Below are 15014 nucleotides of genomic sequence, written 5' to 3'. Positions count from 1 at the left end.
CATTGCTGTAAAAGAGCACGTAAACTACCTTGAATCTCTGTTCTTTTATTTAACATGCCTTTCTGTTTGTTTCCCTCCCTCTCTTTATGCCCCCTCGTTTTTCAAATCCAATAGCTTTATCAGTGTAGTAATATTTTCCTATATTGCCAAACAAGCAATTTTTACAACATCAGCAAACACACACACAGACACACACACTCATACTATAGAGTAGATGGTGCAGCTGCAGCTTTTAGTGCCAGATGAAAGCCTGGTATAGTCAACGTGATGCACTTGACTCGAAGGAAACCAAGCTTTCTGTGGACTTTTGCCTGATTAGTGGACATGGGAATTCTCCAAATGCATTTCCTTATTTTTCTAAAGTAAAATAAATAAAAGTAACATTGAGTCTTTTAAAGTCAGACCAGACATACTGGCTTTCTTTTTTGTATAATTTTATGCAATTTTACCACTAACGATTCTTTACTCTTAACTTACACTGAACATTTATCCCAGCTTGCTCTTTACATAAGACTCTTCTGTCTGTGTGTTGTATGTTCACCATCTAATAGATTGTTGCTTTGCTTTAAATACGTTTAAATTTCACAGTGTCTAACTTAGAAAGAATGAAAGATTTGCTAGCTCCCAATGCATGGCATTTATAAACACAATAAAACAAAAGGAATGATTCAGATACATAACAAAGCAAATGATCGGGATATAGTGCCAGCCACTACACAAGAACAACATTTCAATGCAACAAAAGGAAACAATAAGAAAACAAGCAACTAAACAGTCAAAAGGCATGTTTAGATCTATTGTCTCATGATCTGTTCCTGTCCTAGATATGAAGAGGACACATTTTAAGCACCAAACATCTAATAAAATAATAAAATACACACTACAGTGTGTCTTGTCTCATATTTACTATTCCCTCTAGAGTTCGGATGCATTGTTTGTCACCGTAGAGTATGTGTTGAACTGTGCTAGACTGATATTAGGAAGATGGGACAGATTAACATCCACGACCTACTGCTTTTCACTTTAATCAAACTTCTGCACAGGTGAACCCGTCACCACTAAACTGAAGATTATTTAGGGCAAGCAGCATTTACTGTCCTTCAGCTTTCTGTGTGAAACAATTTCTGTGTCTGGCACAACATGTTCCCAAAAATAGATCTGATGTCTATTTTGGAAACTCACCTAACCAGTTTAATATAAATCTATTCACAGGAAGAGGCAACTTAAATGTCCCTCTGTGAAGTAAAAAAAAAGGAACAGCTCAACCTACAATAATCTGTTTTTTCCTGCCAGAACACAAACAGTGTGTAATCATGTTTATGCCAACTGTACAAAACAAAACAATAGCAACAGGAAGCTGAAGGAGACAAAGCATGAGGGGGGAAAAATACAACAAACTGAACAGCATTCTCAACATTTTGCAGATGAATGCATGCAGCATTAGTGTGCTTGAGCCTATTGAATCCTGTTCAGTAACACAGGTTCAGGTCTGATCACTTCGCTCTAAAACATTTGCATAAGCTGCTGCTTTTATACTAAATATTTACAATTGTGGTGGTCACTTCTCTATGCGCAGAGTGAAATGTCTCAGATCTTTTCTTGCAAACACAACTGGGAGTTTTCTAGTTTTGAAAACAAAGATCATCATATCTACCCCCTATATTATTATATATCATAAAAATCAATTTTATATTATTAGAACCATATTTTATATATGCCATGCTGACACCAATTCAGTTCAGTTTGCTTCAGTTCACTGTATCATAGTCAATATTTTTTTCCCACACCTCCAGGCAAATAGTGGTGAAGGGCAACCTCTGGTGGAAATGGTCATGAACAGCACTTTATTTCAACACTTAATTTATTGTTATTAACTACTGCTTGTGTTCTGATCAAGTTTAGGGTGCAAAAGCTTTGGGTATGACAGAAAAACGCTGGGAACCACTGATCTAGGTTAGGGTTGTATATGTGTATACAACGTTATTGCTGGTGTTGCACAGATTATTCTAAGTAAGTGTGATTTTCATAATATACAGGTCAAAAGATGATTAACTAGTTCCGTAATCTCCTTGTAATATGGGTTATGGATAACCTAGACATCACTTTTTCACCAAATTCAGGCCAGTTTTAACCCAGATGCCTAGGTGACTTAAAATTTGCTAAATGAATGCTTACATGGTTGTTAAAAACTCCTTCAGCTCATATAGTCTTGTCCCCATCGTCTTACACTTTTTAGTCAGTCAGGCTCCCACCAGTTTCATATTTTCCTTCAATCAAGAAATACTTTAAAACTTATTTATTAACAGTATACAAAGCAGAATGTCTGAAAATGTACAAATATGAACAATAGAAATAAGATTATAGTTAGCCCAGGTGAGGCTGTAAGGTCTGAGTATCACTCAGAAAAATATAGATGAGGAATTTACAATCACCCACTTGCTTCCATCTAATCTTGTTTTCCTTCATTATGAAGCTCAGATTCCTTATCCAGACATGATTAAAATAAGTTAAAATTATAAAACTGTGTACACTACTATTGTATGGACTGGGTAAGTATTTTTTCCCATCCAGAACTAGTTTAACAGTGGGGGTCATCAACATCAGTTAAGCAGAATTTCCACACACAGAATGTTTGGTAGCTGATTTCACCAACAAATTACACAAAATGCATAGGGCAGAACTAACCAGGTTAGAGTCACTGGGTGCTTAATCAAACTTAATACAGTGGATAGAGAAAAATGTACTTTTTTATCTGTGGGTAGATATGAATTCAATTGTTATTTGGTAAATTGTTATATGGTGGAGAGAAACAATAAACATGGGAGGCAATACACTTCAACAGGAAGTTATTGTACTAGTGTAATTTGTTGTAGTTGCTTTGGGAAACACAATCATATAATTAAAATTGAATTTAAGAGAAGTCAGAGTTGACCCAGGGGTATGCTAAAACTTAAAAGATTTCTAGTCCTGGTCCTCCAAGATCAGATCAGACAGCACATTGATGTTCCTCTGTGCTGGGTGGCATTGCAGCACCAGTGTCACTCTGTTGTCCTGACCCGGAAAAACCTGACAGAGCTGCTCTCTTAAGTTGGATGTTTCCTCTGGACTTCTGTCCGCACTGAATCCCAGTCCACCACCTCCAGCTTCATGCTGCCTGCGATGCTGTCCCACGTCCTGTCCCTTCCGCTGCCCTCTACCTTTTCCCCAGCCCCCTCCACCGGTCGCAGCTCCAGCACCACCTACTGTTCGGTCCCGGAAGTTCAGGACCTCTGTTTGGGAGCGAGGTGGTTTGGAGGAAAGGAAAGTGTTGGCTACGCCGGCAAAAGAGTGGTTTCCTGCATCAGGAGTACTGAGCAGAAAGAAAGAACTGAATTCAGAGAAGACATAACATTTCATCAAAAGGTATCCCAAGTCTAATTCATCTTCAAGTCTCACAGCTAATCTGAAGACAATGTAGTTAAAATGAGATTAAAATATGCAAACACACATGGATTGTAAATATACATGTGCATGCGTGTGTGTGTGTGTGTAGTAATACTTGTGCTCTCTGCGCAGAAAGACATCCAGGTGAGGCCCTCCTCTGCCCAGAGGGTCATCTGGGACCATAAAGTGATCGCCAACAAACGTGTACTGAAGAAGTCTGGGGAGACAACATAAGGACAGACAGACCGGACCGCAAGCTTTTATACAGGAGCCTGAAAATTCACTTCAATAAATTATTTTATTTACACAGACTCTGTATTTATTCAAAGAAAGACTGTGGAAGTTAATGCTGTTTTATAAGATCTAGCAACACAATTACTTCTGTATAGGGGTAAAAGAGGTAAAAATAAACTGCTACTTAATGTATATAGCTGTCAAATTAGTCCGTCGACTAATTGATTAGACTAATCGCTCCTGCTCTAATTCAACATACGTGTTTAGCAGTGGTTACTGATTTTAGAGCTGAAAGTCTTTTGTCACTTTGTCTTGCTGATTCAAATATCACAATCCTGATGAAACTCAGAAGCAAGCTGTGGAAGCTGTCACATCTGAATGACATGCAGTCTTCTTTACCTCTTTTTGATGATGTCCCTGAATACCGGAGATTCATCCAAGAGGTCTCTCAGGTTGTCGTTAGTTACGATCACTCCATCTGTCTTTTGTGCAAGCTGCAACATAAATCTATGGATAAAAGGGAGAAGATAAGAAGAGAGTCATAAAAGAACCTGGACACACAGCTAAAGTCCTCAGGTCCTCATAATGGTAGAACTCAAACTAGGACAAATGGGTTCAAAGCAACACTCCACACTGCACTGCACAAAAATAAAGATGCTACTCACCATTGGAAAAAAAAAAACATAATGCATTGTTGCTGGTGGTGAAGTAGCGCCAAAATAAAAATATTAAATCTTAGGAAAAGCATAATAATGTCCAGCAACTTTCCAAAGTGGCATGTATTGTATAATTGTCTATAACTGTGAATTGCAGTGATGTTTTTGTGCACTGACTGGTGGTTAGTTTGTGGTAGGTACTAAATGTGTGGACAGCAGCCTGCAGATCATTTTCATTATGATTTTCATGTTTTTATGAGCAAAACAAAGATGCCAACAAAAAGATCTGAAAGTCCATGATGAATAAACTATAAATATAAATTTATAATTATAAATCATTTGTCTCGGTTCTTTTTCAGAAACATGTCTTGCATTTCAGGTTTGGAGAGCTGTCCTCTGTTTATCAGTTTCACTGGAGCTGTGTACAATTTGATTCATGTGTTTTCATTTCACCCATTTAACAAGTCAGTCACTTTCTGTTCACATACTTGTTATAACAACAAAGATACAATATGTAGGTTAGTACAAGGCTTTTTTAGGTGGGAGTCTCTACCTGTCATCGTACGAGGTGATCCTCTTACGCTCAAACTCTCTGGAGGGGGTGTAGGAGAGTAGGCCCAGCTTCTGCAGTGCAGTCAGATAGTGTTGCTCTGAGAGGCAGAAAAAAAATCCAAACTCTGTTTACACTGCACAAAAGGAAAAACTCACACCCACACAATCACATGTGCATTGAGTATTGTTTTGCTTCCCCTTACATGACTCAGAATGAAACAGATGCAGTAATCTGGCAATTTATAGTATATACACAACTACAAATTTACGTGTACCTGCATGAAAGTGCAGGGACCTCTGCAATTTTAAAACAACAATATGCATTTCACAAAAAGCACTAATAGTAACTGTGTCAACAAACACTACACTGCAAATTGTTTTTCTAAAGTTCACCAGAAAGCTGGAGGAGAGAGCTGATCAACTGATCAATAGTGGGAGAGAAATGAGCTGTGTGTGCCTTTAAATGTTCCTAAAAAAGGAACAAAGTTGGTATTATGAATTCATGCTGATACCATGACAGGACAGGCATCTTTAATCTTTTTTTTTTTACACATTTCAGCATATTTACACATTATATTGATATTACAGGTTTTTTTTTACATATACATCAGCCCTGAAGAATGTAATTGCTCCCTTATGGTGTAAGTAATAAGATCAAACATGGAGGTGCTTGCCATAAATAAATAAGTAATGTAAATTAACATGCATATATGTATTTATGAGAATTTTTAGAACTGAAACTATTACAATACTTCACAATACTACCTTTGATCCTGGGATCACTCTTCTGTCTCCACTGTGGCAGGAGGGCACTGATGTGTCGATGGCCTCTGTCCCAAAAGTGTTGGATGGCCAGAGCAATTCCTCGACAGGAGAAGAAGTGGCCTAACCCATGACTGTGGAACAACACATACAGAGTCCACAAAATCAGGCAGCTTCCAATAAGGAAGTGGCTTTCACAGATGATGAGAAAAGAAGAAGAAAAAATGCCTCAAAAAACCTCAAATTGTTTATTATCATTATTCACTGTTCAGTATTTTAAGCAAACCATCAAATATTTGCTGTTGCTGTGTTCTTAAATATCTGAATGAGATGCCATATGTGGCTGTAAACTGGATATGCTTGGGCTTTAGACTGCTGATCAGAAGGCTTAAAGAAGTAATTTTATATGGGTGCTAATAAGTATGAGTAATTATTTTTAAAAATGTACACATGGATGATGTTCAGTGCTCTGGATTGTATATCATGCTGTGAATAAATTTCCATCTGTGTGGAAATTTTGCTTTTCCAAAATGTGATTATTTCCAGAACCAAGTAAAAGAAAAATACAGATCCCCAACAGGGAAGTGGTTCTTTTTCAAATGACAGAACAATACCTCATATTTAAATTGTACTTTCCCCAAAGAGCAAACGGGAAGCATAAATCTTATACACAGCTTAGAGAATGTTTACATCACAGTTTTCTTGCTCTTTGCTGCAATTCCCACCTCATAGCCACATTGCTCCCATCAATAATGATTGCCCTCAGCTCTGGGTCTCCAGGCTTATCTGTTAGCTGGAGGTCAAAGGGCATCTGCAGCCCCTCCAGGAAACGCTGCTCCCCGGTCACTACAACTGAAGAAGCAGACATGAAACCCTGCATCTCCTTCGCTTTGTCTGGAAAGGAGTTGTTAGCAGCGAAGGCCTGGGGCTTTAGCTTTACGGTGTTATTTTGAGTTTGATGATTTTGTTTCGAGGTGGGTGGATTAGTCCAGTAGCTGCTTTGGCCGTGTTGTTTGTTGGAATGGAAATTGGTCAGTGGAGGGTCTATGGATGTGGGGTAAGTAGACATGGGTGGCCCTTTGACGTCAGGCAGGATGGTCTGATGTGGAGGCTGGTGTTGCTTTGGCTCTGATGTGTACTGACTCATCAGTAGCTGCTGGTCTTTGTTAATCTGAGTAAACAAATCTGGCTCTGCAAAAGGTGGAGCTAGCCATCCTTTATCATCAGATTCTCTCGTTTCTTTGTCCTCTGCTGATCCACCTTTCGGTCCCTCTTTTTGCAGCACCACATCATCCATCTCTCTCGGCCCCTCCCTGAAGGTGTCTGACTCGTCGCTCCCCTCTTTCTGCAGCTCGAGTAGCAGCTGGTGAGTAGATCGATCAGACAACATGTTGTACACTTGGGCTACTTTCTGCTCGGTATAGCCGCAGCTAACTGCAGCTTTCTTTAATACTCCTAGGACAAAGTCTTCCTCGTGTCCTTCCTGCTTTTCCTCAGTACTCACTTCTTCCTCATAGTGTCCTGTGATTCCTGTCACCCCATCACCACCTCCCTTACAAATCTCTGCCCCGCCTCCATTACTATTAGTTACATTATCTTTTCTTGTTGCTGTTTCTTCATCTTCTCTGTGCTCTGTCTCGCAGGGTCGGTTCTTCTCCCTCTGATTCAGGATAACACCGTTGTGATTCTTTGGGTCAAAGCCACCCTGAACTGACTGTTCCTGGTCGCTACGATCTTGCTCCTGTTGAACCAAATCCAGTATCTGTGAGGCCTCTTTAATTCCTGTTCTGGCAAGTACTCGTTTCACAACATCCACTGTGTACCCCATGGCTGTGAAGAACTTCAAAAGAAGCCAGAACTCCTTGTTTCCCTTTGACAACTGCAGCTCATGTTCATCCTCCTCCTCCAGCCCATTATTTGCTTTGGTAGCTATTATTTTCCTCTGCTGTGGTTGCTCCCCTTCTCCTACCTCCTGCGGAAAATGTGCAAGTCTTTCCTCAGTGCCCTCTGCCCTCTCTCGGGCTCCTGTGCATGTGGCAAAACACTGGAAGGTGTCCTGGTCTACAGAATGTTTCCCTGAGCCTCCCTGAGCCTGAGTCATTCCTTCAACCCACCGATCAGTACTGCTGGGTGGTTCAGGATGTGTGTATGTAATGGCGGAGGACTTGTCCCATCTCTCCTTCAATAAGTCACTTGATCTGGCATTTCCACTTGTTGGTGACAGGTTCGGGCTTGACCCAAGTCCTGATTCTTGCACCAAATCCAGCAGGATTTCCTTCACTGACCCCGGAAGCACCAGAAGATCAAGGACATGTCTGTCCTCCCATTTCTCCACCAGAGTTTTGAAGGCTCGGCGTGAATCCAGGGTCTCTCCCAAGCCTCTGTCCCTGGTCTCAGAGCGTCTGGACTGTGTGCCCTCATACCGCTCAACCAGTTCTGAAATAAGGGAGTAGGCCCGCACCACTGGCTCTGCCAGACCTGATATGAGCAGAAAACCTGGAGATCCGACCTGGTTTGTAAAGAGGAAAAAAGAACAACATTAATCTTGGCCCCCATTAATACAGCTAAAGGACCAGATTTCACAAATAAGATGTTAAAGACATGTTGAAGTTGATTAATCATTCTCATAAAGGGACTGTTGATACTAAGTGATTGACGTTAACCTTCAGGGGAATTAAATGCTTTGCATCTTTTTATAAGGCTTGAAGACACTAATTCAGTTTGTCTTTACTCTCTTCATCCGTAACTGAGATGGTATCTTCCAGCTTCGGATTAGCTGAACACACCTGGTCCAGGTAGTCATCAGTAGGTAGGGCAGGGATAGTCAGAAAACAAGCAGGGCAGTGGCCCTCGAAGAACATAAGTTGCCCAACCCTGTACTATATGAAGTGGTTACACAAACACCACAGACTAACTAGACAAAACAAAAACTGAAATTTGCAGGTGGGGCCTTAGGTTTTTGTCTTTGGGGAGAACATGAATAGCCTCTGTCAGGATAGTATAACAAACTGTAACACCCGAACAAGGATGTAGCTCTCTTTGATGAAAATATGTAATTAGTTCTTGGATATTTAGGATTTAAGTCATTGACACATGTGACTTAAATTATATGAAAGTTGCATTTGTTTGTGCACTTTTCAGGGTCAGTGTGAAAGCAGTTTTGTGGGAGTTGCAGATGTGTCTTTTTGGGACTACAGCTCTGGGAATGTGGCCTACCATGGCTATGCTGGTCCTGATCTCCCCTTTCCATATCTATGGGTGAGTCCTGGAATTTCCCAGAGCCCGTGTAAATGTTCTAGTTGAACAGTTTTTATGATTTCATAAGGGAATACAGTCAGTCACAGATGAATTTATAGTTGTTTGGGTTTTTATGGGTGAGACCCAATGTTTTTTTGGGACCAGAAAGAGACAGTGTGGTCTCCAGATGTGGGTTCTCCAATATATACAGCTCCAATGCTGTCTGTGGATGATCATTCTTTGTCTCATGAAGGCTGAGTCTGTTTTTATGTTTATGCTGCAACAGATTTCATTTAGATAAATGAGGGTATTCCATTTTTACACCATCCATAAAACATGATTAAAAACTGAAAATTTGTTATTTTATAATAAAGACAATTTTATAAGGAACTTCCAACCTTTAATGCAACCTTTAGCAATAAGTAACAACTAATAGTGAAAAAAGAAAGTGGCCAGTAAGTAATAAAATTTTCCTGAGTTGTATATTTGCATTCTAGGAAAATAAGTTAATAAAAGAAAATTCCCAGTGACAACATCACAATTATTTCATCATGAGCACTATAACACATTTTTCGTTGATGACATGACAGTGATATTGACTAATAATGTATTTTTTTTGTCAAGAATACCTAGAATGCAATCCTAATCCTAAGATATCACATTATTAGTCAATATCATGATTACATCATCAGCCATAAAGGCCACAGTAAGTATGAAACAGCAAGCTGCTTCAGCCAAACGTCCTTGTTTTAAATAGCAACTTATAACATTCATCTCATTTTTATACCCATTTATAGATATGGATCTTTTATACTGTAACCTGCCTAATAGTGCAGTTGTTGTTACTTTATACGTGGTGTCATAATGCAAATCAAGGTAGGATGGTGGTTATATATAAACTCTATGTGGTCAATTAAAAAAATGAGTTCAGCTAACTTCTCTTGTAACTCTTCATGCTTGGTCTAATCTGCGTCCTCACTTCTTATATATATATGTTTTCACTTCAGTGGCTCTGGAAAAAATAGTACTTTGCAGTTCCATCTTTACTACCTTCTGCTTTCACAAATCTAAATGTATGATTGTGGAGACCACCACTTACCACTATATGTGCTGAGGTGCTTTTTATCAGACAGTCCATGAACAACCCTCTTGCTCCACAGAAGACACAGTGAAGGACGCTGGGATATGAAACCTCCTGCTGCTCCTCCTGGTTCACCACTCCTTTCACAAATAACTAAAAAAATGTATATATTTATATTTACATTATTATGGCCAGAAAGAGGCATGAAACATACCCAGAAACAGCCACAACACCAAAAAGATACAGAACAGCAGAGATGCAAATCAAACACCAAATCAGACAAAATGACTGGCCAGACACAAAACACACCTACTGTGCCCATGCATTAGTGTAGTGACCAAAAATACTTCACAATTCAGTTTTCAGTCATCTACTATGAGTTAGCAGACTTTTCGTTTTGCGATGTCAATCACTGTGCACGTGTCAGCAGATTGACCATGTGAGTCATTTCTCAGGCACAGTGACATTTTCTGAGTGAACTGCAGACTAACACTTACAGTAACAACGTGGCTGGTATCGCACTTTTTGTAATCAAGCTTTAGAAACTGCTTTAAAATAATGACTACAATCAAAAGGAAAATCAAACAAATACAGTAATAATGGACACAAAACAAGTGTGTGATATGGTATGTTGGGAAAAAGTGACTTAAGTCATTTTCAATGGTTCTGTGACCACATGGGACTGAACAGCTCTACCCAAAGAAATATCTCATGTCTTGACCAGTGGTGTAAAGTGAATATATCTTACTTTGGCAGCTTGAACGTCGTTGCTCGGCCCTCGTAGATTCAGCCATATTTGCCCGTTGTTGCCGTGGGGCAAATCTTCTGTCCCAATCCGAAACGTCACCCTGAATATCCGCTCCACAGTGCCGTGCAGGGAGGTCAGAGACCCCCGAAGCATTCCAGCACACGCAAACTCATCCTCCACCTCCACCTCTCCACCTTCACCGCTTCTCTCACCATCCATCCCTTGTTCTTAAATCAGTGGCAGAGATTCGAACATACTGTAAAAAACACATTTCACATATCTGCTTAAATATATTTGCGCACTGTGGTGGCAGGAAACCAAACTGTGAGACCGGTGGCATTTTGACTCAGAACACAGAAGTCCTGCCCTCAACTGGGCTCTGTGTTCTACTTGGACCTATATGTTAATGCATTTATCAAAACAGTATACCTCTAAAATAAACTACCAATCCCAAGGAGCACTGGTATAAACAAATATAACAAACCAGGCTTTAAAAGTCCTGAATACGTTTCGACCTCTACTCTCGTTTCTACTGTTGTAGTTTGTTTCCTTTGTAGGTGTGAAATACTTGCTACAGTTTCACAGTGAGACAACAATGTTTAAAAAGGAAAATCATATTCTATATAGCATTTCATAAGGCTGTGCCTGTATATGTGTGTGTCTGCACGTCTCTATATAATATAATATAGAGCACAGGGCTGTGGGCACTTATTGAACCTCTTCTATGTGTTATGCATTTTTGTCCAATCAGAAATCGAACTGTTTCTACACTGCAGTAACAGCTTACCCCAGGTCAGCTATTCTGCACCAAGTACAATTAATACTGACTGATATACTGAAGAAGGCTATTCTAATTAGAACTCGACACCTGGCCCAGTCTCATGTTTCTGTAAAAGTGCAGGATACACAGGTGTACATTACATAAGAAGAAATTAGTAATTAATATAGTTAACACACAGACAACAAGGAGGGTGTTGCAGTTGCCCACTTTAACCAGTTGGTAGTAATATCCTCCTTCTGTCATGCAGAATAACAGTGAGTCTGTAGAGGTTGCACAACATGCATGTTCTGCACTTCTCACATTTGCACCTGACAGAGGTTGAAGAACAAATATATAATTTGTCATGACCTAACTTTAAGTCTTAAAAATAAACTTAATCTGCAGAATAAAGTTTTGTATATGTCTGATCTTGACGCTATTATTTAATATTTTTGTTAATTATTGTTACATGCAGTAACAGTATATTGATACTATATTGATACCCTGCAAACACTGTTGACTACAGGTATTTTATGTAACTGTAGACTCCAACAATGCATTTTATTTTGAAGGCTTATCACTGTAACACCTTAATAAAAACAACTACAGCTACTTGTCAAATTAATGAAGTGATATAAACAGCAGAATAGTTGACTTCTTAATGTAAAAGAGTAGCAGTGTGATGAAAATATTCCATTAAAGTACGTGCAACCTCTTCCCAACTGTGCACCTGATGTACAAACCAAGTCCATCACGTAAACAACACAGGCAGCTCTGCGGTTATTTCCCCTTTTGTCACTACGCTAACATTATCTGCCAGCTGTTTGGTCTGTATTTTTGTCATTTGCCTTTTGTTTAACAACATCCAGGCTTTGGCAGACCCGCGTCACACTCTTTTCTTCTGTAACTTCCCAAAATTAAACCTCTAAAAAGCGTAACGCGTCCAAAACCTGGCAACTTCATGGAAAACTCTGAAATCACCCTGTAAACAGAGCTTTGATTTGGACGTAAAAACAAAGCAGGAAACAGAGAAACTCCACTCGTTAGGTCAGAAAAGTAGGTTTTTAAAGTGGAGAGAAATCGTGTAAAATGCCATTTTTCTGGTGGTTTTCTTACGTGAAGTCGACGGCCTCTGCGCCTTCCAAGTTTCGTTTCCAGCACGGAGAGGCAGCGCGGCTCGTTTCGGTCTTCCGCAATCATAAAGCAACATGTACGAGTCCAAAGTTCACGGATTCATGCTGTGTAATACCGCAAAATGATCGCTCCTCGGAGGGAGTGCACCTCAAATTGCGGAACAACAACCCGGGCCGTGCTGTTGCATGCAGATGAGGATGTAGACATCAGCCCGTAGGCAAAAGCGAAACTAAAGGAATAACACTCATCTAATGACAAAGACAGGGTGGATACTTCTCTGATCTCGCCCTAAAACCACGATAAAATCCTCTTATATTCATACTACACACTCTAAATGCGTCGGTGCGCTCTAACTACTGAACATGTTACCAAAATTACACCCAATTTTTTCTTTAATGCTGGTGTTGAAACGCTTTTCTTGGCACTTTACATGTATTAAACCTTCTGCCCGATCGTCACGCCTCTACAAAGTTATAAAAACTGCACATTAATAACCTTTTCATCGATTTTCGGAAGTTTTATTTACGTTGTCAGACAGTAGGTCAAGGGAATTTCCACTGACGTCAGAAGCGGGGGGTTTTTCTGTCTGTGTGGTTTTTTTTTTTTGTGGTTTTTTTTTTTCTGCTGTTTGGCTGCATGTTCACTGACACGTTTTATTATGCAGACTGGGTCTGACTGTGGCACTTCACATTTCTTCACATTAACACCCCGCATGTTGAAATAGATTTATTAATATACACCCTTTCTGTTTCAAAATCTCTCCCTCCTCAGTGCTGGAGGGGGGGGGGCAATAAAAAAAAAAAAGAAAAAAAAAAGTTTGTCTATGTGTGGAGGACAGGAAGCGATGATGTTAACCTCCTACGCTACATCCTGTGTCACTGTGTTGGGGTAAAAATGTAACTTGAAGTGGATGAATAAGGAACTGAGATCAAATTGTGGCATTTAGAAGAAAAGTCTAGGTGACAGTCACCAAATCCAAAAAGACCAAAACCAATGAGGAAGTGTTGTCTATTCCTGTGTGTAACAGAGCTCCACTGCTTTCTAACACAAACTAGAGCCACATTAGTGAGTCACACCATTGTCCTGACTGTGTCTCTTCATTACGATGAACGTGGCCTCTGTACTTTACTGTGAGTCGACCTAGCATTCAGCTGTACGTATTAACCAAAAATCATTTTTAAATGAATATATATTTGTGACTTGCTACATGAACAAACAGGAGCAAGTTTGAGACAAATAACACATTGGGTTTTGGGGTTTTTTTTTTTAGGTTTGACCTACATCATGTTGAAGTATTTTAAGTAAACAACTACATGTGTGCAGTTAAATACTACACTTAAATAGTCAGTCAATAGTAGACAGTTTTTAAAAAAATCAGGGCAAGAGAAGCAGAGATTTTGTCTCTTTTATTTCACACATTTGTTTTCCTTTGTCGAGACCTGGTGCCTACATTACCCACAATGCAGCTCAGGTGGCAACAGTTACCATGGGGTGTTGTTCTAGTAGCAGCTAATATTTTGCCTTGATCATCTGACGTCCTAGCAGAGAGCCACAGATTGTATTTCTCTTTTTCAAATTAGCAGGCGACAGACCCAACCTCCTCGCAGCTTTACACAGCTTTCCTCATGTGCTGTAGCACTCCTTGATTCCTGTAAACTGAGGGTGATGTGTAAAATAGATGGAGTTCCCCTTCAACCTGAAGCTACAGCTGTGGTGTCACACTCACACACACACAGACAGTCCAGTGCAAATAAAAACCACTTTACCACTTTAAGGTCTTACGCAATAGGTCTATATACTTAGGTCATCATAAGAGTAGACTTCATAGCAGAACAGCTCCATTGGATTGTGTTAGACCCTACAAAAAAACAAAAACTGGAGGCTGGGTGTCTTTCCACTTGTATTGTCCTCTTCTTTGATTCTTATTATTAAACAAACTTGGAGTTAGTTAAATCGCTGCAATGTAACACACAATGGACACTGGGCTTTACTCAATCACAGTGTCACTGTGATTCTGTGTAAACTTCTCACTTACTGTCAGTGCGCCCTCTGCTGGCAAAATTTAAAATAATCTAATAGTCATTTTTGCTTTACCATTAACATACTTCTGTTTGGGGAAATCCCATGCCTGTGATATGAGATATGAGATTTAAAAAACACATAGTAATGAATTAAATCACTGATGTTACTGTTAACTTCACTTAAAGCCATTTTTCTTTTCAAATGTGAGCCTGGGACCAATACAGCTTCTATACCAGGTACATCAGAGTATCAGATTTTTCATAATTATAGTTTAATTGAAGCTTCCTAAAAAAAGAATTAAATAATTGCGTGTGAGCAAGTTGACACAAATTAGTTGAAATAACAAAAAAACAAACAAAAAAAAAACAAAACATAGAGACATCTGTAGTAGTAATAGTATTAAAA

The 15014-nt window shown here is 39.5% G+C and overlaps 1 protein-coding gene across 1 annotated transcript; it reads right to left on the bottom strand.

The window, feature by feature from the left end:
• Positions 1 to 2281: 2281 nt before the first annotated feature.
• On the bottom strand, positions 2282 to 13052 carry khnyn (KH and NYN domain containing). Its single transcript, XM_026328755.2, has 9 exons — positions 12570 to 13052; positions 10694 to 10949; positions 9964 to 10098; positions 6353 to 8136; positions 5631 to 5761; positions 4867 to 4963; positions 4057 to 4164; positions 3539 to 3640; positions 2282 to 3349 (listed from the first exon to the last, which is right to left on the bottom strand). The coding sequence occupies exons 2-9, from the start codon at positions 10910 to 10912 to the stop codon at positions 2962 to 2964; spliced, it is 2964 nt and encodes a 987-aa protein (XP_026184540.1). The 5' UTR covers positions 10913 to 10949; positions 12570 to 13052; the 3' UTR covers positions 2282 to 2961.
• Between the last annotated feature and the right edge of the window lie 1962 nt (positions 13053 to 15014).

Source organism: Mastacembelus armatus, chromosome 18 (genome assembly GCF_900324485.2).
Source record: "Mastacembelus armatus chromosome 18, fMasArm1.2, whole genome shotgun sequence".
In the NCBI taxonomy this organism is placed as follows: domain Eukaryota; kingdom Metazoa; phylum Chordata; class Actinopteri; order Synbranchiformes; family Mastacembelidae; genus Mastacembelus; species Mastacembelus armatus.
This window is presented reverse-complemented; position numbering and strand designations above follow the sequence as displayed.